At 39.7% G+C, this 22178-nt stretch overlaps 1 protein-coding gene across 2 annotated transcripts; it reads right to left on the bottom strand.

Annotated features, from left to right (window-relative positions):
• Positions 1–444: 444 nt before the first annotated feature.
• Positions 445–22009, bottom strand: dmap1 (DNA methyltransferase 1 associated protein 1). 2 transcript variants are annotated; one of them, XM_042335780.1, is made up of 11 exons: positions 21933–22009; positions 18236–18350; positions 16633–16724; positions 13863–14058; positions 13103–13261; positions 12277–12444; positions 11572–11757; positions 10464–10535; positions 5405–5477; positions 4544–4839; positions 445–1065 (listed from the first exon to the last, which is right to left on the bottom strand). In XM_042335780.1, exons 2-11 carry the CDS (start codon positions 18335–18337, stop codon positions 1006–1008), a joined length of 1404 nt encoding a protein of 467 aa, XP_042191714.1. In that variant the 5' UTR covers positions 18338–18350; positions 21933–22009; the 3' UTR covers positions 445–1005. The 2 variants fall into 2 exon arrangements, with proteins under 2 accessions (XP_042191714.1, XP_007898095.1); XM_007899904.2 differs by lacking the exon at positions 21933–22009 and adding an exon at positions 20446–20574.
• Positions 22010–22178: the final 169 nt, after the last annotated feature.

Genomic DNA, 22178 nt, shown 5'->3' with positions numbered 1-22178 from the left:
TCTAATAAAAGTTGCTATGCACAGACTGTAAGAAGCTCAATTCAGACTTCCATGTTTATGCCCCACGTGTCCGCCAGCAACTCCACCTCCGTTCTTGGTGCAAAACCAAAATAAAATCGACCGAGTGATGATATTAAAAGAAATCAATTGCAAAGTTAAGACTGAATTTTCAGCAATTTGCCAAATTATGTATACTAAACAAACACATTTACACTATTTAACCGCCCGAGCCCTTCTGTGCTCTTAGTAACAACTTGGATCAGCTCTTGTGAAATATTTGCCCACGTTTGTAGCTGTCTCCAGGTCCCTATTATCTAAACAAGAAAAGGATCAGCAACTTTTAAAGCATTCCTCACCACCATCTTAAAGCAAAGTGTTGATGTACACACATTGAATTTTAGAACATGAAGTTCTAATGATGTTCAGACATTGCAAAATACACTCTTTTTTACAGAAAAATCTTTTATTCTAGGTCAACATTCTCTGCACTTTTTTTTTGGCAATTTTAACCATTGTTCCTAGTAATAATAGTACTGCATGTTGTGCACATCTGCAGTGTTGCCTCCCTTTCCCCCCACCCACCCCCAAAATCGGGAAACATAATGGTAATAAAAATGGTATAGTCAGTCTAGTGGTCTTAACTGAACAATACAATTCCTCTGCCCTGTACCAAACACAGAACAATACCCCACAAATAAAACAATTATACAAATATACACAGCACTGGGCCCAGTTCCAAAATAAATTATACCTGTTGACATTGATGCCTGGGGAAATTGTGGTAGAGATACAGCTTTTGGAGGAAATGGTTTAGCAGCTTTTTTCCCTCTGAACACAGTACGTTGATAGCGCCTCATTACCGTCAGATAATATACGATCGGACAGTGCTTGCTTTGCCTTACTTCCTGGAGTTTTGGTCAATGAAATGCAGGAAACACAGATACTGTGTGGTAAGGCAAGGTCCATTTAACCACATTTAGTCCATGTCCTAGCCTTTATAACCAGTCAGGGTTTCTTGATCTTTTTCACCGAAGAACAGCTTGATGCAGATTCCCTCCGCTTCCTCTGTGAAAACAAACGTCGGGATGTTAGCTCAAAAATGGATTCTTAAAAATTCTTGGCAATCCAATTTTTGTTGTTGTCAATTCGCTGCCCTTTGTCGCCTCCTTCTGTCCTGAAAGGCACCAAATCATACTGAGCTACGATGCCATGGGTGTCCTCCAGTACTTTACCTAAACAAACTTAAGACTGCAAGTACTTCCAAGCAATTCAACAGTGAGAAGCTTCACAGCTAAGCCCAGTTTATAACTGGAAACTTTTAAGACCGATATATTCAACTACTGTGAGTACAACTTCAAATGGATAACCCCAAAATAATAATGGTAATGTACTGTAGGAAATCATGAAGACATTGGTGTGTAACTATTTCCTTTGATAGTTTGGAGTTCTCTTATAAAAAAATATTGAAAAGTTGAACAGATATGTACACTAATAGAGCTGACTGGTGCTGAATAAAAAGAGAAAGATGAGAAAATTATTGTAGTTTAAATGATAATTAAAGATGATCTCAATTTAAGTGTTGATTCACCTGGGATGCAACATAGTTATTATGAAATTGCTTGATTTCATCTGGTGCGTTATATTTGCTGACAGCTTTTAACAATGAAAAAGAACACTTACTACACTGGTTTAATTAATACTTTTGCTTAAGAAGTTTGTGACATCTTTGGAAATGCAAATGACTAACCTCCAGGACATCAACAATCAAGTTTTTACTATATTACATACATAAATAAATGGTAACAGCAAGTGATTCCGTTTTGTTGCTGAGTTACAGACAATTGGGAATGTCTATAAAGATCTATTCCACATTTTCGTATTTTCACTCACACGCCTTCGATGGGAACTCTCTCTTGCACTATGAACAATTCTATGGATACCATCAATCCTATTCCTTGGGGGACAGCACAGGTCATGTTTCAGTACCGCAGGAATAGATCTCTTTTTGGTCAGTTTTCTAATTTCCCTAGAACGCTCAGTGAATATTTTCCAACAGTTTTCCTTCACATTCTAAAAGGAAGCCTGAATGTGAATAGATACTAACAGATTCAAACCCTTTAACTAAGAGTTTAACACTAGCATTGAAGCAGTTAGACCACCTTGCTCCATTTCAGCATCACAAAAAGCCATTCAGGTTAGTCATTTTAGTAATACAATAAATGAGATTTTAAAAAGGCACATTCTATACTTGGAAAGAGATAGAGAATGCTAACACAAGGCAATTTTTTTTATTTTCATTGCTAGAAAAGAATTACTTTTAGGAAAGGGGGAAAAAGAGAAAAGGTAAGGTTAAAAACAATTTTAGAAGCACTCTAAAATGGTTGTACAGTGAATTGGTCTGACCTTCAGTCTTATTCTAATCTAATGCTATCCTCATTGTTTAATCAGCCAGTAAAGGTCACAGCTGTATTTAACATTTTAACTATTCTGTACACCACTGAAAATACCCTCCAGCAAATTTCAACTACAACTTTTCAAAAATGACATTCTGTATGATTTTATGTTGCATGAGATAAAGAACAAAGTATAGAACCAATTAATATTCTCCAAATCGAAAGTCACATAAAGATGCGTCTGATACAAGCATAAAAATTCCCACGTGCAATTCCTATCCCCTCACAATGTACTTATGGGTTCAGGAGGGTGAGGAATTAGTTGGTATGAAATAACCTATCCAAATTGCTTTCAAGTAGTTGAAATCTCATTGGTGAAACTTTCAGCAAATTGAACACATAAAATCCCTGCCACACAATCGGGTCTAAAATGCAATGTTAACAATCCAGATTAATGATTTGGTGAATTGCAATTTCTAGTTTGTGAATATTAGATTTGGAATTTTGGAGCCATATAATGGCCAGTGTTCATTTGTGAGTTTTATTTGGATTTTGCTGGTTTGGGATTCACGATTTGCTGCATTATGTGAAATTTTGCAATCGGATATTCGCAAGCCTCAAGTCACTATTAACACCACAAATCTGGTTTGCAAATGTGGCATTTTAGACTCAATCTGGAAATGCTGATCCATCACTGGTTCCAGGTGTGCCACAGGAGTTGATCAACAGTAAAAAGGTGGTCAGGCTGTTTCCAACCTTTTCGATAATTGCTAAGGAAGAGTTAAACAGGCAGAGAAAAGTTCTCTACGCTCAGGGATAGAATGGTCAACCAGAGTAACAGTAGCTACAGCTGGTAAGTACTTGGCATTAATAACTTATTTTCTATATGCTGTCTCCATTGAAGAGACAGCATATTGAACCACCATCATCGGCGGTCGGGCCTTCAACCTCCCTGGCCCCACCCTTTGGAACTCCACCCCACAGTCGGTTCTTCTGGCTGTCTCCCTTGCCTCCTTCAAGCACGTCTCAAGACTCTTTGACCACCCTCCAACACCTACCGACCCTGAACTCCACCACCGCTGATCCCAAACCCCAGTTTGGGTCCAAATTTCTGACTGTTCAGGGCCTTGGGACGTGAAAGACTCTATTCAAATATAATTTGCTGTTGTTGAAGAATGCTGCACAATTTCCTCCTTCCTGGTCTTTTAAGAAAGCAATTAGCCTTCATCCTCGGTTTTCGTTAAAGATTTTAATTCTTAGCTGTGAGAAAGCTAAATCTGAATGAATCTCCTGACAATCCACTCCCACTAAACATCAGTAAAACAAGCAATCACAGAACTATCAGGGGTCAAAGTCCGAGAACTATCATTCATAAGTGTGCGCAGTACAATAGACGTTCCTCAATCTGGGAGGGAGGGAGGGATAGTGAAGATAAAGTCTCTTTGGTGACTGGTTAGCAATTTGCAATTCATTCTGATCTTCTATTATCTGAACCTCGTTCCCACATTACAATAGTCCTCAGCAATTCAGTTATTCAAACTTCAAGGGTTACCTTTCAAAATCTATTCTTCCTGTTGTACATTTGTCTTTTCACTGTGGGAAACAAATTCAGATCAATACATTATCAAGGTTGCTGTTTGCAGTTATCAGGTCTTCCTATAGCCTGAGTTTGTGCAGAAAGTAGTGATCTCCCAAAGTAGTGATTTCTTTATCGCTTTCTTGAGCAACTCATTTCAATAGTAATAATGTAATCACAGTGCACGTCCCTTCACCAGCTAAAACCCACTTAGTAAATACTTCTGGGATTGAACGAGAGTGCAGTAATTTTACACAGCAAGTGAGGGCTAACAAACTACACTTGGGTGACTGGAAAAACAGGCTCGGGGAGCTACCGATGGATCTTATCTGTTAAAAGTCCTACACAGATATTTGTCACATTAATAATTTTACAAAATTATTAATGGAATTCCAATGGACAAGTTTACAGTATAAAGCTATACTCACAGATGGATCCCAAAATGTCCTTGCAACAGTTTGGAGGTTGGACGTAATAATAAAGTCTCAATTGATAGTTTCTGTAGTAGACCATGAATCACCAGCACAAACTAGACTAGACATTTGCTAGACATTTCCATTTTATCAGCACTTACCGAATTTGGTGTGAGAGGTGCAGCTCCGACAACATCGATGAATTGGTCCTTCCCTTCGCCCTTAATCTCCTCAGAACTTGTGGCCATAGCTCCCAGCTGTCCATCAATGCCAAACCCTTCTCCCGATGTCAAGCTGGGTGTCCCTGCCTTTGCCAGTGCTTCGTAGCGATGTCGTAGCATCTGAAGCTCATATTCACAGTTGGCATAAGCTTGCTTCAGTTCATACAACAGGACCAGGTCACTGCGGAGTTCGTTGAACATGTGCACAATGTCTTCAGTGGGCATTGGGTTCAGATCTGCAAATAATTATCAACCAAAGCATAGAAACATTGGATCTTCAAAAACTTCTAAACCATTCTCTGTCCCATAGACACAGTGACGACACTAGTAAAATAGCTATTGCAAAACAAAGAATAGTCAAGAGTTTAAAGCTCTAAATCAGAGATGCATTGGTCTTATAAGAGACCTGTTTTCTATTAATTTCATTGGTAGTACAGTTGTTCTGAAAGTAGCCATGATATATATCAATGGGGTGTTGAGTTTTAATGGTCATTATCTCCATATCAACACTTGAAGTACTGAAGGCCATTCTTAAAAAGTTTACTAAATTAAATATTTATTCTATCACTTCTGTGCTAGAATGACTTCCCTTCAGCATGAATATTCCTATTCCTGGCTTGAACAATTTCTGAATCTATATTAATTTGTTTCAGACAAACCATTCCTATACACTGACAGTCTCCAACAAACTTTCAATGGCAATTTACTGTCCAAATTCCATTATGTATTGTATGAGCGTGATTAATCTTTTTATGGAAGGAAGAAATCAATAAATAATCAGCATCCCTATTTCTTACTTACCAACTCCCAACTCTGTCAGCATCTGTTCAATGGCTTTGATCTTCTTCTGTCCGACTGAGCTGGGGAGTTTCATCTAAATAAAGAGAAACAAGAACAACAAACAGTCAGGCAGGAACTGTGATGTTGAAATGACGCAATATAAGTACAATGTATTCCATTTGAATGTTTGCATTTGATGTAGCACCTTACCCGGTCAGTGTTGAGATGTCTCAAAGGGCTTAACAAGATTTTCCTGTTAAGTGCAATGACTGTGTATTGGTATGTGAATTGTGGATCCATATCTTTATACTGATTTTTTTTAAAAAACATTTTTTTAAACTGAGACGAAAGCATTTATATCTGCAGTCTTTTTTGGGATAAATATTCAGAAAGAAAAATGCTGATTTGCCATAATTATTCTGTACTCTGGAGCAAAGCCAATTAAAGATGAAACTTCATTCAGTTCATAATTAAGAGCAGATAAACTAAGAGTGAGTTTATTAATAGGTACCAGACTGTGAAAGCATGTGAAAATGTAAATGAATGTGGTGAGGTGAGGCTCACTGATCTTTGACAGTGGAAGGAAGTCCTACTTGGATGTACAGAATTGCACCTTGATACATTAGTCTGGTTGGTATTGCAGCAATCAAAATTATTCACATAATAATTACATAAAATAGGATTACACAACAATACTGAAAATTTTAGTCATAAAATCCACAGATAATCACTTTAGTTTATGCTTTTTAAAAAATAAACCTTGAAGAACAGATCTATTGTTCCAGCAATGTTGCTGCGTTACCAATTAAAATGGGATACATTGCGTTAGCTGATGATTTTTTGGGGGGATCCTAACCCAGATGAAAATTCCATTATATCTGAGGGAAAAAAAAACAGAAGCATGAATACTTTCCTGTGCGGCATAAATGTTTGTTAAAAGTCAAACCTAACTCACCAGTCTCAGTCCTGAAACTGGTATCAGAATAATTGCAAGATCAGCCGACACTGAACAATCCAAGTCAAATAGATTAATTATTCCCTTTTGATTGCCTATGACACTAACCAGACTGCAACTGATCAACATATAGTTCTATACAACCTACGACTAATATGTTAATATGTCATCAGGTAATATTGTACAACAACTGTGAACCTATTTCCTTCCATTGTCAAAGAGAGGCAGGCCTAACATCATCACATTCATTTATATTTTCACATACTCTCACAACTTGGCACCTGATTATTAATAAACTCACTCTTAGTTCATTTCCTCACAATCACAAAACTGGATCAAGCAACATCCTTAATTGGCTTTGTTCCAAAGTGCTGAATGATTGTGATAAATCAACCTTTTCCTTTTTGCTGACAATTTATGTAAGTCACTGCCCCACTGATACCAAACAATCCTAAACCTTATCAGTTTTAAACACTTCCTGTCTCGTCGCTCACTGTTGAGCCAAGTTTGTAATAATTTGTCATTAACTGAAATGTTAATAATAAACACACAATGGGGCTCAGCGTGATGCATGTTGATCTTGATCCACAGACCATCTCTTACAGGTGCTGTGAAGAGTGAAGCTCCATCTTAAACACTTCACTTCAGCTCCCATTTATACTGCAGATTTGTCAACCAATTACCAACAAAATGCAGCAATTATATCCATCAATCTCCAGCATAAATGCAGCATTTTTGTTTGTTTCACTTACTAGAATTGTGCCATATTTTAATTTCTTTGTACACAATGTAATTCATCCAATTTGATCGCGCTGATCAATTTTTTTAATAATTAAGATGGTAACCAACTAATATAAAATAAACTATTTTAGGGACTAAGGAGGTATCCATTTTCTAAGAATCTGTTTTTTCTCATTCTACTCAACAAAAAAAAATGCAAGTGTAGTTTTCTGCCTGAATTTTCCTCGCTCATCAGGGAATGCCAGAATATAGAAATAAAATGATCAATGTGATGTGGCAATAAAAGTTGAATAGTAGAATATTTCAATGCCTGAATAGGATTCTGAAGGTATGCATTTTCAAAATGCATAGCAATATGTGGTGGCAATTATACAATGTGCATGTTTTGAAAATTGCAACAGCTCTACAAACAATATTCCTACGATATGGTTTAGTGACAAGATATATAAAAATATAAACAACCTTCTTCAGGCACATAACTTGAGCTGGATCAATATATTAATATCCTGTACCATTGCATTTATCAGCTGGGTTCAAATCCAATTGAATTCCAAGCACAGTAAAGCCAGGGTAGTTTAAAATAAACTTAATTACGTGACTACGCTTCCTCAATATAATAGCAAAGTTGAAAAAGAGAGGTAGGGAGAAACGTCTGCAAACCACAAGATGAAATAGCAGCAGCAATTGTACTTACCAGTTACGTAGCAATGGCACAAGTATTGCCCTGCGCCGCACAATACAAAATAATTTATTTCTAGCATTATAGACAGGAGCACAGCTCGTGACCAGCATCGCCCACAAAATATACAATCAATTCACTTAACATTATGTTTTGTGAAGCGCTTTGAGTCGTCTCGCAGACGTGATAAGGTACTATATCAAATGCAAGGATTTTTGCTATCTGAGAATGATTTGAAATAAAATGACCACAATTTTTTTTTTAAAAAATCAATTGATTCCCATATCTTTAATGCGTTGCTTTTTTACTAAATATTCATTAGGTGAATGGAAAAGAATTCCCAAATCTTTCCAACGCTTCTGTGTAACGGGGACTGTGGAATCACAAATTGCTGTTTTGAATTTAAAAATGATGGCTTCAAGAAAACATAATATTTAGTGTACATATAGAAAATATATCTCAAATACAACCTGTAAAATGCGTGTGAGCTTTAAAGGACTGACTTTTAACACCGCACTAACCCCCACCCCCCCATGTGCAATAGAGCAGTGATGGCACAGATTACAAATTAATTCCCTTCTTTTTTTGTAAAATAATTATAATTACTCCAGCTACTATTCCTTTACATTCAGAGGATCAACAAAGTCCCAGTAGACACAGACATTCAACCTTAGTTAAATTTTTTTTCAGCAATGTGATTTTTAAAATTCCATCCCTAGCATTATGTCACTCGCAAGTACCAAATACCACCATAACTTATATGAAGTAATACACTTTATTTGAAATATGTGAAAGATTACAAACTTTATGATTGAAGTGGGTTGGAAGGTCCATTCAGTTCACAACCAAAGCTACCCGCTCTGCTCTGACGTATGTATGTCTTGGGGCAGAGAGGGGGAAAGGGGAAAGCTTCTATATTGATGATGAAAATGCTTTTGATATTAACAAAAGGGTCATCCAACCCATCAATAATTCCTGAGCACCTTTGGTTGGAAGCACAGGTTCAAGAATGTACACGCAATGAATGCCACTACCAGAGGCTAGATTATGAAACTCATCTGCAATCATGCTTTCATCATAATTACTCATTCTGGTCATTAACAAAGATCATTTTACTGCAACCTTATCCTGAAAATAGGTCTTTGCCTTCCTAGCATCAGTAGGAGAATGTTCCCACTGTTTATAATTGGGTGCTGTGACCATCGATAATCAAGAAAAATTAGGCTATCAAAAATCCCCTTTACAATCATAAAAATGGGTCATAATTGGGTCATTTAATAAAGGGGAAAAAAGTCAGGTTGCTATTTCAAGAAGGCCTTTTCAGAATACATCTGATATTTGAACTGAGGAATCACGTCTTTAATATTATTCCAAATATATTATTGCAACATTATTAATAATAATCCTTGCATTTGATATAGCGCCTTTTACATTGGGAGGACTTCCCAAAACACTTCACAGGTAATTTGGGGCGAACGCATCAGCCAATTTGCTCACAAAAACCCATGAAAGGTGTTACCAATTTTATTTGAAGGATTCGAATAGTGCCATGGGATCTTTAATGTCCACCTGAACAGGCAACCCGGACCCTTGTTTAATGTCTCATCCAAAAGATGTCACCTGATAATGCAACACACCCCCAGCACTGCATTGGAGGGTCAACTTAAACTATCTGAGTTCAAGTCCCGATGTGGAGCTTGAACACACAACCCTCTGACTCAAGAGGTAAGAGTGCTACCACTGAGCCAGGCTGACACATTAATAATAATTTATCATAATAAAGTTAAGTCTGAATATATTAAGAAGTGTTCAAATACATTTATTTTGATTAAATAAATTTTGCATGTGGATTAGACTGTATTCTACAGTATTATGACAAATACTCTGACGAGGGCGAGTTTTCAAAGATACATTTCATGTCAGTGGTATAATTCATCAATTGCTGGGAATGGCAGTCAATTAAACTACATTTTGACTGTTAAAATATTCTGTAGCCTTTAATAAATGAACATTCTGCATGTCTGAGACTTAGAACAACTTTAAAAATTCAACATCCTTTTGTGGGGAAACCCTCACGCCTGTTTAGCATTATCATTACTTTTTTTTAAAGCAGCATTGCATAATAATATACTTGCATTTGATATAGCGCTTTTCACATCTTCCAGACATCTCAAAGCGCTTCACAGAATATACTGTAAAGTGAACTGAGTGTATATTTGTGGGCAAAATGCAGCAGCCAAATTCACACAGCAGTGTCCCACAAACACTAGATTGAAGTGACCAATTTATTATTGCTTTTTTTTGAGGGATTATTATCAGGCGTGTGGAGTAAGGAAACTTATTGCCAGGAATCGAACCCCGGTCTCTAACCACTGAGCTATAGGACTCCACAATTTCATGTTACTGGACACCAGAATTCTACAACCTCCCATCTGCCCTCCCGCTCCCACACAAACACAAACAGTTCTTCTTTCCTAGTTTCGAATAATGAGGAATATGGAAATTCCAAAAATTAAACATATCTTGATCAAAATCCTATTTATGGTGTCAATAGATTGATCCAGCATGGAATTGGGGGAGTGAAGGGGGATATTCAGACCTACACACTGCTGTATTGTGTATTGATGTAGTGTGCCCTACTATTGTCTAATACCAAATTTATTCCCGGTTTCCCTGTTAGAAATGAAACAAAATAAAAAATGTACCCTTTGGCTTCGCAGTGTGACACCTGCAGATTTGAAGTCTGGAAACTTGATACCGGCCGTCTCTGGTACAGCCTGTAACAGGAACAGGAAGGAAGCATTAATACAGGAACACAACAATCAGCGAAAAACACTTGGAAATACGGAAAAACAAACTGATTCTTGTTCTGATCAAGGCAAGAACATGAAACCACCTGGGTAAGTTGAGACTGCCTTCTACTAAGTAATTAAAAGTAAAAGGTTCTTCCTCTGCGTAACAAAGTGCTTCAGTTCTATTTTTGAAGGTTTATTAAAGGACCAGTTAATTATCTTTTGGTTAGAAAGGCAACAGGCAAAATTACCATACACAAACAAATACACAGTCAACTCAAAGTTGTAGTCAATATGGCAGCCACTAATTAGGATTTGATTAGTTATCCGAAAAAACAAATTTCCAGCAGCAATTCTGCTCAGACCTACAAAATAAAATGCATCAGCGTTTGTTAATTATTTCTCACACAAGTTAAGATGCTTTCTGCTTCAGAGCATGTGCACCTAATACAAATACAGTGGAACCAATTATAGTGCCCTTCAATATGGTGCTGCCTCTCTATAGTGTGGGTTTCCTGTGGACCCGTGCTAACCAGAAGTGGCGTATTCCTAGCTTGACACTGACTACCTGTGGTACAATATCAGTGAAACATGGACATGAAACAAAAGACAATATTGGGTTAAGCAACCAGCTTTATTGCAACACTATTGTTTTTAAAGAAGGGCAACTATAAATGAAGAGAAAGGCAAAATACTGTAGATGCTGGAAATCTGAAATAAAAATAGAAGTCGCTGAGAATGCTCAGCAGGTCAGGCAACATCTAAGGAGAAAGTGATTTAACATAATTGAGTTAGCGTCATCGACCTGAAACGTTAACTCACTTTCTTCTCTCCGTAGATGCTGCCTGACCTGCTAAGCGTTCCCAACAACTCCTGTCTTTATATTATATTAAAAAAAATTACATTGTCTTAATTTCTTCCTTCCATTACGATTTCCGTTTGTTCCTTCCTGCCACATGAAAAACTAAATGCTCAAATATCTACTTTGATAAAAAATAAAAACACTACACAAGACACTTACTGGCTTTTCAGTTTCTTTCTTCTGCGGTAGTTTCTTTTTTGCGGCCTTGCGCTCTGCCCGGCGCATCTCTGTGGTGTTGTCTGCTGCTGTGATCAGCTTCTGAAGATCTTGTGTTTTCTTTTCTCGCTCTTTCTTTCTCATTTCGATTTTCCTCAGCTCCTGTATTAGGTACTCCTCTTCTTCCACCTTTAGACAAGGACAGGTAACTGCATATTAAAGCAGACAATGGCGACATCCAGTGGAGTTGATGTACATTGCGACAATTGCAAAGATCAACTCAGAACTCGTTTTTCTTTTAATAGGTTTGCTTTACTTTTTTTTAAGAGGGCGGTGAGGAAAGAAACAGAGGAGAGGAAGGGTGAGAGATGGTAGTATAAAGTCTTTTTTTTAAAAAAACACATGCTGGAAGCAACATCAGCAGCAACCTGACAACCAAATGGTTGGCCATTTTGCAAGTGCCAGAAGCCAGCTAGTCAGTGCCAGATGTGGGTATACCACATCTTGCGTTAAACTGGATGCAATGGAGTCCAGGGTCATCAGCAAGCGAGCACTATGTTGAAGAACACTACAACAGGGTTCCCCCGTAGTTGGAAAGGAACTTAACTGAAGAAGCAGCTACTGTTCAGGTTTATATAGAAGGCATACAACCAGGAGTTAAAGCGGAAAATATCCAAAATGTTCACTTCACGCAGAGATGAGTTTTACCTGTTCCGGTGTTCTATTGTACAGTCTTTCAAGCTGCTCTTTTCTCCGTCTCTCATGTCCAGCATCAAACACGGAGAGTTTGGGATCAGAACCGGGAGGAGCACGGATTTTTGTCAGTTTGGCACAAATATTATAATATCGTTCTTTTAAATCTTCAACTGAACGTTTCTGAGAAAGACAAGGTTGTCGGTTGAAAAATATTAAGTGCCAGTTATACACATTGAGCTAAGTGTGTTAAGTGTTTGCTATTTAGTTAGTAGGGTAAGATATTCTTTTTTTAAAAAAACACACAATTTATGATTGCCATGTTTAATTTTTTACATTTTAAAAAAGGGTACCACATATTTAAAAAAATGCACAAGTGCTATGTGCCAGAGAAATAAGAGGACTCATATCAAAATCTAAGAATATGAGGAACATAATTATAATAATTCCCCCATCAGGAAGCAGACAATAGTGTATAAATAAATCAAGCAAGTAGAGCCCAAAACTCTTATGTGTCTCCGTGATAGTTAATTCAGAACCAGGAGGTGACCTTCCCCAAGGGCTAAAACATGTTAAGAACATGGTTAAAAAGAACTAAAAATAATTAAGCAATATCTTTTTTCCGCTGATTAAAGATAGATACCTTTACAGCTTTTAGTATAAATGTGCAAAAATGGGTTAGTATTTTACATTGCTTATTTAGGAACAGAGTTATCACCAGACGCAGGATATCTGGGGGCTGGGAGGGTGGGAAAATCACACATACTCCAAATGATAGCACTTTACAGATTTATAGCCTTCACAAGGATTGTATTTATTTATTCATTTTTCTTTTACTCACCCTGAACTGCTGGTGGTCATAGCGGTCATGGATGACAATGAATCGGAGATCAAAGCGTTTGCAGAGGTCAAAGAGATGGTCGGTTTCTGCTTTTGTCCATCCATCATCATGTAGGTACATCTGGTATTCCTGTTCTGAATATACAGGCACCTGAACTGCCTAAAGATTTTTATTCAATACAATTAAAACTAGCATGTTTTAGTCATATAAATTAATATCAAAGTAATAAAGCTACCGATATTAATACAGTATTCTTAGGATTTTCAGCCTCAAACATCTAAAAATATTAACAGAAAATGCTTAACACAAATGTCCCTGGAACTGTCATTATTTTATGGGTTAAAAGCATCAATAAAATGCATATAACTGTTGTATTAAACCACCCAAATATTACCAGGATCAAGTGATTAATCCTAGTAGATATAGTGCTTTTTCATATATTTCAGGATTTACTGTAAAGTGTAGTGACTGTGCATTTTGAGTGCAGAAATTTCCCATGAACAGCCACAAAGTGAATGATGAATTGGGAGAAACTGTCGTCTCTTTTCGAATAGTGTTCCACCAATTGAGACAGGCTGACACCTTATATTACACCATCGAAGTATAACATGAGTGGGTGTGCAAACTCGTGGTCTTTGTGTGCAGTGAAATTTATGTCCAAAAAACATCATAAGAGCCGTGCAATTTTTCTTAAAGCCGCTTCTGTTTGTGATCTGCTTAAAATGTTTACTATTTCTGTCTCAAAAAGAATTTAAGTTACCTTATTAAATCTAGCAAAAGGGTAGTCTTTGCCTTCATCTGCTAGACGTCTCCAATGATAAAATATTGCGCCATCCTTCCTAGCTGGATTAGTGAAAGGCATCCACTTCCATGGACGGACTTTCTTGCAGCCTAACTTGGCTTTTACAGTCCTGTAGCCTTGAGTAGTGTCACTTGGAAGCAGTGGAGGGGCATCCCTTTTCACAACAGAACACAAATTAAGAATTGAAACTGTATTAAGTATTCATTAAACATTTTAATCCATGAAACACATCCTCCATCCCCTTTTGTTTGGTACTAACACTTGGTACACACTTGACTGGTGACTAATGAGACATCAAATGAAGTTCATTGCATAAGTATGTACAAGTTTTCATATGATCGCACACAGATATTCATCAGCATTGTAATCGCAGGTATTCCATTTACATTGATTTCATCAGCATCAAGAATAGCCTGGTCGTGAAGCACAAGGCTGCAGGGAAGCAGTTTTGCCAGTAAATCAATTCATCCAATGGTTTCCCCCAAAACATGAGGGACCATTTTTAAAGAGCGAGTCAGTCACAGGTATTGCCAGCTACCAACTTGTGCACATTCGCTTAGTTGTTCAGACCTTTTATGAAGTCTCAGCCAACGCAATCTCTGAGCAGAAATTATTGTATAGATCAGGCTTCTCATTCCAAATCCATCCCGGGTGTATCAATAGAACAAGACAACAGGCTCTTCAACCTTTTCTAGGATCCCCCAATTCTCAGAGCAATTCTGGGTCTGCTCCCAAAGCTCTGCCAATAACATAGTACATTTCAGTAATTACTAGAAAATCTTATACCGTTGAATTCTCTGGATAGATTTACAAGCAATTTTGGGTTAAGGTTTCTCTGACAAAGGTAGGAGAAAGCAAAAACTGGGGAACATAATTGGTGAATGATATGAAAAAACGTGCATAGTAATTCATGCAACATTACATTGAAACCTTGGGCAAGTTTCCTTACTCCACATGCCTGATAGTAATAATCCCTCAAGAAAATAACATAAATAAATAACAATTTGATCACTCAAACCAAGACTGTTTGTGGGGCATTGCTGTGCGCAATTGGCTGCAGAGTTTCACCCACAAATATATAATCAATTCACTTTACAGTGTATTCTGCGAAGCATTTTGAGACGGTAAAACGCTATATCAAATGCAAGGATTAGTATTAGTTATCATGACTATCAATTTGCCATGACCAAATGTAATTGAGAGTACTAACAATTCCACAACTGATCTCAGAGGTCCTTCTCAATGCAAGGAAAGTTTTGTTAGTAACAGCTAACGCGGTGACTAAAAGTCCAATAGTACACCATAACATCAAAGATTATTGTGCATTGGCTTGCCATCATTTTCTCATACTGGAGGTTAAGAACATGCCTTTGCTTTATATTAATAATTTACCAGTATAATTACTTAAACGCATTTGTTATGCATTACGGTAGCGACTTTTTTTAATGTCATCTAGTGCAAGGTACATAAATGCTTGCTGAAGCCGCTGTACTGGAATACAAATTGCGTTTTGACAGTAACTGTAGTGTGATGTTAATCTGAATTATGTCAAACATAAGTCTTAAAGAACCCATTCTTGGTCTACCTAGGGTGCAATTCAGCAGGATCGATCAATAAATCATTTCAACACACTTCACTGAAGTGCTTGCAGCTTTCTGATAAAAATGTAATGTAGAGTACTTTCGCTGGTCATTCTCCCTTATTTTATTTTTCTTATGTCCAACTCAGCAATTACAAGCCAAAGAACAGGCATGCAACTAACTCTGCGGAACAGGCAGTGCAAGGTTTGAAGCCTCTAAACTCTCCAGCTATTGCACAATCTCGAACCTTCCCTTCCTTTGGAAAAATGCTTTGCCTCCCATCTTCACACCTTCTTCCACCACTCTCTGTATGGGCCCCTCAACTCCCGAGTCCATTTCCCCCACTGTACTGAGACAGCCCCGGTCAAAGTCACTAACAAAATTGTCCAAGTCTCTGACTAGGGCTCGCTGTGCTTCCTTGACAACAACAACAACAAAATTACATTTATAGAGCGCCTTTCACATCGGGAGGACATCCCAAGGCGCTTTTGACAATGCTGTTTTGACAATGTTGAGCACTTCAACTTTCTTTACTATTTTGTCTCCCTCCTATTCCTCTGTGGGTCTGCAGTTTATTGGTTAGAAACTGATTTCACTTCTCTCTGTCCCAACATCTTCATTACTTCTTCTCTTGCACTTGCACAGCTCCCTCCCTATCTCGATGATTTTCTGCAATCCTACCCTCTCAGGTTCTCCCTCTGCTCAGACAACTCTGGCCTCCTATTTTCTCTGCTGAAGACCTTACTTTTCGACCGTGCCTTTGGCCACCTTCCTCCCCCTCCCTCGGCCCCGGGATGCATTACTGTGAAGCTCTCTGAGACGCCGTCCGGCGTGGAGGGTGCTATGTAAATCCAAGTTGTTGTTCTTGCTTCATGCCCAACCTCCCTCCCATCCCACCCCCTCCTGCACCAACATTGTTCTGTGGCGATATCCTATGTCTGCCACAGGAAGCTGCTATTATATTTGCAAAACTCTCTTGCATCTCCCAGCTCGGGTCCAAAACTGACTGTCCAGCTCCTTGGAATGTCCTCTTGACGTGAAACGCGCTATATAAATGTAATTTTGTTGCTGTTGTTGTAGACAAAAGGCTGATACAGTACTGCAGTAACATGTAGACTTAAATCATTGAAAAGTGGCCAGTTACTTACTTTTTGTCGGAATACAAGAGTGCATAAACTTCTCTGTGCATTCCTTCTGGCCTCTTAAATGTGAGTGTTTCTGTTGATTTCTTCGATTTTTTCTAGAAAATGTACAATTTCATTATTCAACATTCGTTCCACAATTAAAATTAAAGAAAGCAGTGAGCAAAAGTTAACATTACCAAAACTACTCATTAAATAACATATTTGACAAGTGCCAGTGTAGAAATGAAACTGCCATTTGAGACGGTTCTATTAGCCGTATATGTACACCCACGATACGGCTCACTCTCCCTCGCAGTGTACTGAGTGGCCCGTGTTCAATCCTCACTAATGAATGCAAGTCCCTATAACTAGGTGTAACTTGACTAATGAGTTCTTCCACGACAACAGGTACTACCAATTGCTATATAAATTAAAGCATATTAGGAAGTTTCAGTCAATCGGAGGTTTATTTTACACTCTGTGACCTAGGCAGAACCCGTTTGTGTATTCCCTCCTTCTTTGATTTATACAGAAAGCTCAAGTTAAGGTTAAGTTAGCTCAACAGAATTTTATTGTAGCTTCAATGAAATCCACAACCCTCGGCATTAAATCTTAGAACGATACAATAAATATCAACAAACACAACTATGAGATAACAAACATTAATCACACTTAAACTAAACACGCTAGCAGCCATTTGTAATGAAGTTAATGTAAAGTACACAAAGAATTAAGCTCTGACTAACTACTCATCAACAGTCAGAGCACATACGTTTGTTGTCATCAGGTAGAATAACGCCCACGACACATGGTGCTCGTTCTTTTATGGGCATTGAGCCCCTCCCTGAATTAGGGTACCCACTAGTAATTGTATAGCACCTTTAAGTGACCCAATAGGGAAACAATACACCTTCCCATCCATTTAGGCAAATTATGTAGATAGTCAGTTACCCCGCCAAATTGTTGCAATCGACGCAAGTCAGGTTTGACGGCACTATAAGTTTTATCAAAAACGTTAAAATACATTTTAAAAAATTCAAAGCACTACTCAATATATTTAAACAGACAGACGTAGAAAACAAAAGGGGTGACCGTTACACATTTCAAAGAAAAGTCTTCTACAACTTCTACGATCTTTCAAGTGTCACAGTCACCCAAGATCTCGTTAGTCAAGTTACATCTAGTTATAGGGACTTACATTCATTAATAAGGATTGAACACACGAGGCCACCCAGTACACTCTGCGAGGGAGAGCGAGCCATATCTTGGGTGTACATGTAAGGGTGATAGAACTGTCTCACAACAAACTATTGCTTTAAATGTCAGTGTAAATTATCTGTTTAAATAATAACCTTTACAAATTACCTAATAAAGTAGATACTTAAATAACACCATCATTGATATCACTTTAGTAAAGTACTTTGGTTTAAATTTATGCACTGCAAACTCCAATGAAATAGTTTTTCTCTATTTTTCTAAAAAACATTGTGTGGAAAGCATGGCTTGATTTTGGCACCAAAGGTCAATTAAATCTTAGATGATCTACCACGCAAGTTTAACTATAGTAAAATAATTACTATAACTTTAATGAGCAACAACCAACAGTTGATTTCAAGAAAATAATTACCTTATTGTCCGAGTTAAGGATATCCTTTTTACTGATCGGTGTGTTTTCAGAGTCCCCGCCCCCCAACTCCAGGATATCACGAACATCTGCTCCGGTAGTCATTTTTTTAAAATAGCTAGAAAGAAAGAGCATTAGAATTACTACAATTTGTACACCCATGTGGGAGATTCAATTTGTTGTGCCTCGGGACGTCCTCCTGACGTGAAGGACGCTACACAAATGTAATTTATTGTTGTATGCAGGATGATTATTAGATTGGATTTTTGACATATTAGATCTCAATTTTTCTTTAAAAAATACATCTGAAAATAATATGGTATATTAGAAAATTGTACTTTATCATGATCGGTTTCAGATAATTTGTTTTTGAGCTTTTGATAGCAAAAGCAGATTATCTTGGGTACAATGCCTTCCCTTTGGAATCTAGATATGAAAGACTGTCGGTAAAGTGAACTTAGAGAACCTTGACCCATTTCTAATCAACACAAATCCTCAGCAAAAATTCACCCTCTTGGTTTGGTAAAAAGTTTATGACAACAATAATAATAATCCCTGCATTTGATAAAACACCTTATCACGATTTCGAAACGTCTCAAAGCACGTCACAGAATACACTGTAAAGTGAATTGACTGTATTTTGTGGGCGAAACAACATCATTCTGAAAGGATGCAAAAGGACATGTCTGGAAAATTGAAAAGGTTGCACTGATACAGTAAGAATGCTTTTTTTAGTTGAATAAAGTTGCCAGTTGAATAAAGTAAGGAAGTCAGAGGTAGAATTATTCTAAGAGTGCTAAGAGTCATTTTGTAATATTGTCATCAAATATTCAGGTACAAGTCACCCAACGTCTTCTTGGCTCAGGAATAGTGTGCAGAACTGTGTACAAAAAGACGCAGAGGTCAGAAATAGACAAAATACTGTAACAAATAAAATACAATGGAAACTAGTTTTCCATAAGGGAGGGCACGCCTGCACACCTTTACACACAAATGTAAGTTAAAAGCTTATGTTAATTTGTCATTATCCACTCTATTTACATTCCAGGAAATGGAAATATAAATGCAATGAATATTTACATTGATGAAATGAATACTTTAAAAAAATATATATTAAAATACAACTGCCTTCAGTGTTTAAGATTGAATACGTTGATTTGTTTGGACATCTGAGCAAATTCTTTCAGAATTGTGTTTCAGCAAGGGAGCCACAAGAGTGTCAAGTATTTTGCTAAGATGAGTACACCGTGATAAATGACCTAGAGGTGTCTGATTTAATAATACATCTGAACCATTGAGCAATGAAACAACCATAGAGATTATGCACCATAGAGACATAAAATAACAGGTTCGGAGACAGAGATGTAGTCTTGGGACAGATGATAACACCCACCCAATATCTCCCTGGATGTCAGTAATGTTTTGGAACACCACATTGAATATTTTGCACAGACGAATGATTTGGTAATGTTTGGTGCATTTATAGAATGCAGAAAATTCTTTGTACGACTGGTCCAGCGCACAACTCTCAATCACTTACTTTCTTCTTCCACTGAAAATAATAGGTACAAGGGCAGGCTAAGACGCACTTTTCCCAATATACTTTTTTTCCACGAGAGCCACGGTCAATTAAATGCCCTCTCTTAAAACATTTTAAATCCAACAACTGCATTCACGAATTGTAGTTGAATGTGCATGTATAAGTCCGTCTAAGCTCACTGATTAATTTAAAGTAATTACCCCTACTAAAACTGGTGAACAAAAAAAAACATTTACGCTAATTCGAGTCCTGTAGCTCAGTGGTTAGAGCACTCGCTTTGCAAGTGACAGACCTGAGTTCAATTCCAGGCAGAGGGCGAAACCTTGGGCAAGTTTCCTTACTCCACACAGAGCCTAATAATAATCCCTCCAAAACCCAAAACAATAATAAATTGGTCATTTTCAATCCACGACTGTTTGTGGGACATTGCTGTGCGCAATTGGCTGCCGCGTTCGCCCTCAAATATACAGTCAATTCACTTTACAGTGTGTTCTGTGAAGCGCTTTGGGACGTCCTCCAGATGTGAAAAGCGCTATATCGAATGCAAGGATTATTATTATTATTATTATTATTATTGTGCCTCCTCAGAAATCACTGCAGCCGTTCAACTCTTCAACGGCGTCGCAACTTGCTGCAAGACAACTTACACCTCGCAGGAAGAACCGCCACTTACTTTACTCGTGGTTCCGATTGGCACAATAAAAACGTCTGAATCGTGTCAACCAACCAGTCAAAAAAGGTAACTTTTGTTCCTACGCCAATCACCCAAATCGCATTATCTCAAGATGCGGCGATCGGTTTTTTTTTCTTCTTTAAAAAAAAAGCTTATTATATTGAAGGACAGTCAGGCGCACAGGTGACCAAAATGTCTTAAGGAAATGCTGATTATTATTAATTTTTTTTGGAGGGGAGGGAAGGAGGGAGGGGGGGGGGGGGGGGTGGGGGGAGAGGTGAGGGTATAGGGGTAGATATCCCGACCTCTTTGGGTCACCCTGGACTTCCCATTCATACAACTTCGAGCTTAACCCGAGTTATTTTTTCGTGAGCCGCGCTTTGCTGCCCCCTCCCACGCCATCAACCACCGGACAGGGGGTGGGGGGAACAGCCCCGGTCACTTACTTACCTGTTCGGGTGGTTCTGTTTTTGTGTGTTGTGGGGGGTGTGGCGGTTGTGTGGGGGGGGGGGTGTGTGGGGGTTGGGTGTGTGTGTGGGGGTCGGTGGGGGTGTATGTGTGGGGGGTTGGGTGGTGTGGGGGGGGTTGGGTGTGGGGGGGGGAGTCGGTTGGGGGTGTGTGGGGGGGAAGTTGTGTATGTGGGGGGGGTCGGTTGTTGGTGTGTGTGGGGGGGGTTGGGTGTGGGGGGGGTCGGTTGGGTGTGTGTGGGGGGGGTCGGTTGGGAGTGTGTGTGTGGGGGGGGTTGGGGGTGTGGGGGGGTGTGTGGGGGGGGTCGGTGTTGGGTGGGTGTGGGGGGTGGGGTGTGGGGGGTTGTGTTGGGGGGGTCGGTGGGGGTGTGTGTGTGGGGGAGTTGTGTATGTGGGGGGGCGTCGGTTGGGTGTGGGGGTGGGGGGGCTCGGTTGTTGGTGTGTGTGTGGGGGGGGGGTCGGTGGTGGGTGTGTGTGTGTGGGGGGGTTCGCTTGTTGGTGTGTGTGTGGGGGGGGTCGCTTGTTGGTGTGTGTGTGGGGGGGGTCGCTTGTTGGTGTGTGTGTGGGGGGGGTCGGTTGGGGGTGTGTGTGCGATTGCGAAAATCGGTGGCAAAGTGGGAAAAACAAACTACTCGAAACAGATAACTTTTTTTGTGTGAAGCGGAGGGGGAGGGGAGAGGGGGAGAGAGGAGGGGGGGAGAGGGGGAGAGAGGAGGGGAGAGGGGGAGGGGAGAGGGGGGGAGAGAGGGGGGGAGGTTGAACGAACCAGAGTGGGAATCGCCTCCCACCTGGTGGCCGCCCGGCGCCGGTGCAGCGCGCGGAGGCGGGCGGCCACTCACGCTCCCGAGTGTGGGTGTGCGGCAGCAGCAGTCAGGCTTCTCCTCGCCGCTAGGCCCCAACCGACGGCCTCCCCCCCCCCCGACCGTTTCAAACCGGCGCAAAAGCGGTCGCGCGCGCGACACCACCGAGCTCGCAACCCCCCCCCCCCCCCGCCGCTGCGGGGACGCGCCGGTTACGCACCTGCGCCCGCTCCCCCCCGGGCTCGAAGTTGGCGTCTTCCCTTCAGCCTTCGGGCAGCGCGCCGCGCCTGGTAACGCCGGGGCTCGGGGAAGGGGGGGGGGGTTGGCGGGAGGCGCTGGGGCCGGCGCTCTGCGCGTGCGCGGCGCGCCAGGCGCGCTGGGAGTTGTAGTTCGGCCGCGCGGGTTCGGAGGGCGCCCTCCACCAACGGTCGGCGCGCGTGAGAAAGGCGGGAAAGGGAGAGGCGGG

The sequence above is a fragment of the Callorhinchus milii genome, unplaced genomic scaffold (genome assembly GCF_018977255.1).
Source record: "Callorhinchus milii isolate IMCB2004 unplaced genomic scaffold, IMCB_Cmil_1.0 Scaffold5, whole genome shotgun sequence".
Lineage (NCBI taxonomy): Eukaryota > Metazoa > Chordata > Chondrichthyes > Chimaeriformes > Callorhinchidae > Callorhinchus > Callorhinchus milii.
This window is presented reverse-complemented; position numbering and strand designations above follow the sequence as displayed.

Coding starts and splice junctions, on each gene's coding strand:
- dmap1 (XM_042335780.1), bottom strand. CDS start 18,337: ATGACTACCGGAGCAGATGTTCGTGATATCCTGGAGTTGGGGGGCGGG. Junction 13,262..13,862: donor CTTTTGCTAGATTTAATAAG/GTAACTTAAATT, acceptor AAAAATCTTTAG/GCAGTTCAGGTGCCTGTATA. Junction 4,840..5,404: donor GCTGACAGAGTTGGGAGTTG/GTAAGTAAGAAA, acceptor AATTATTTGCAG/ATCTGAACCCAATGCCCACT.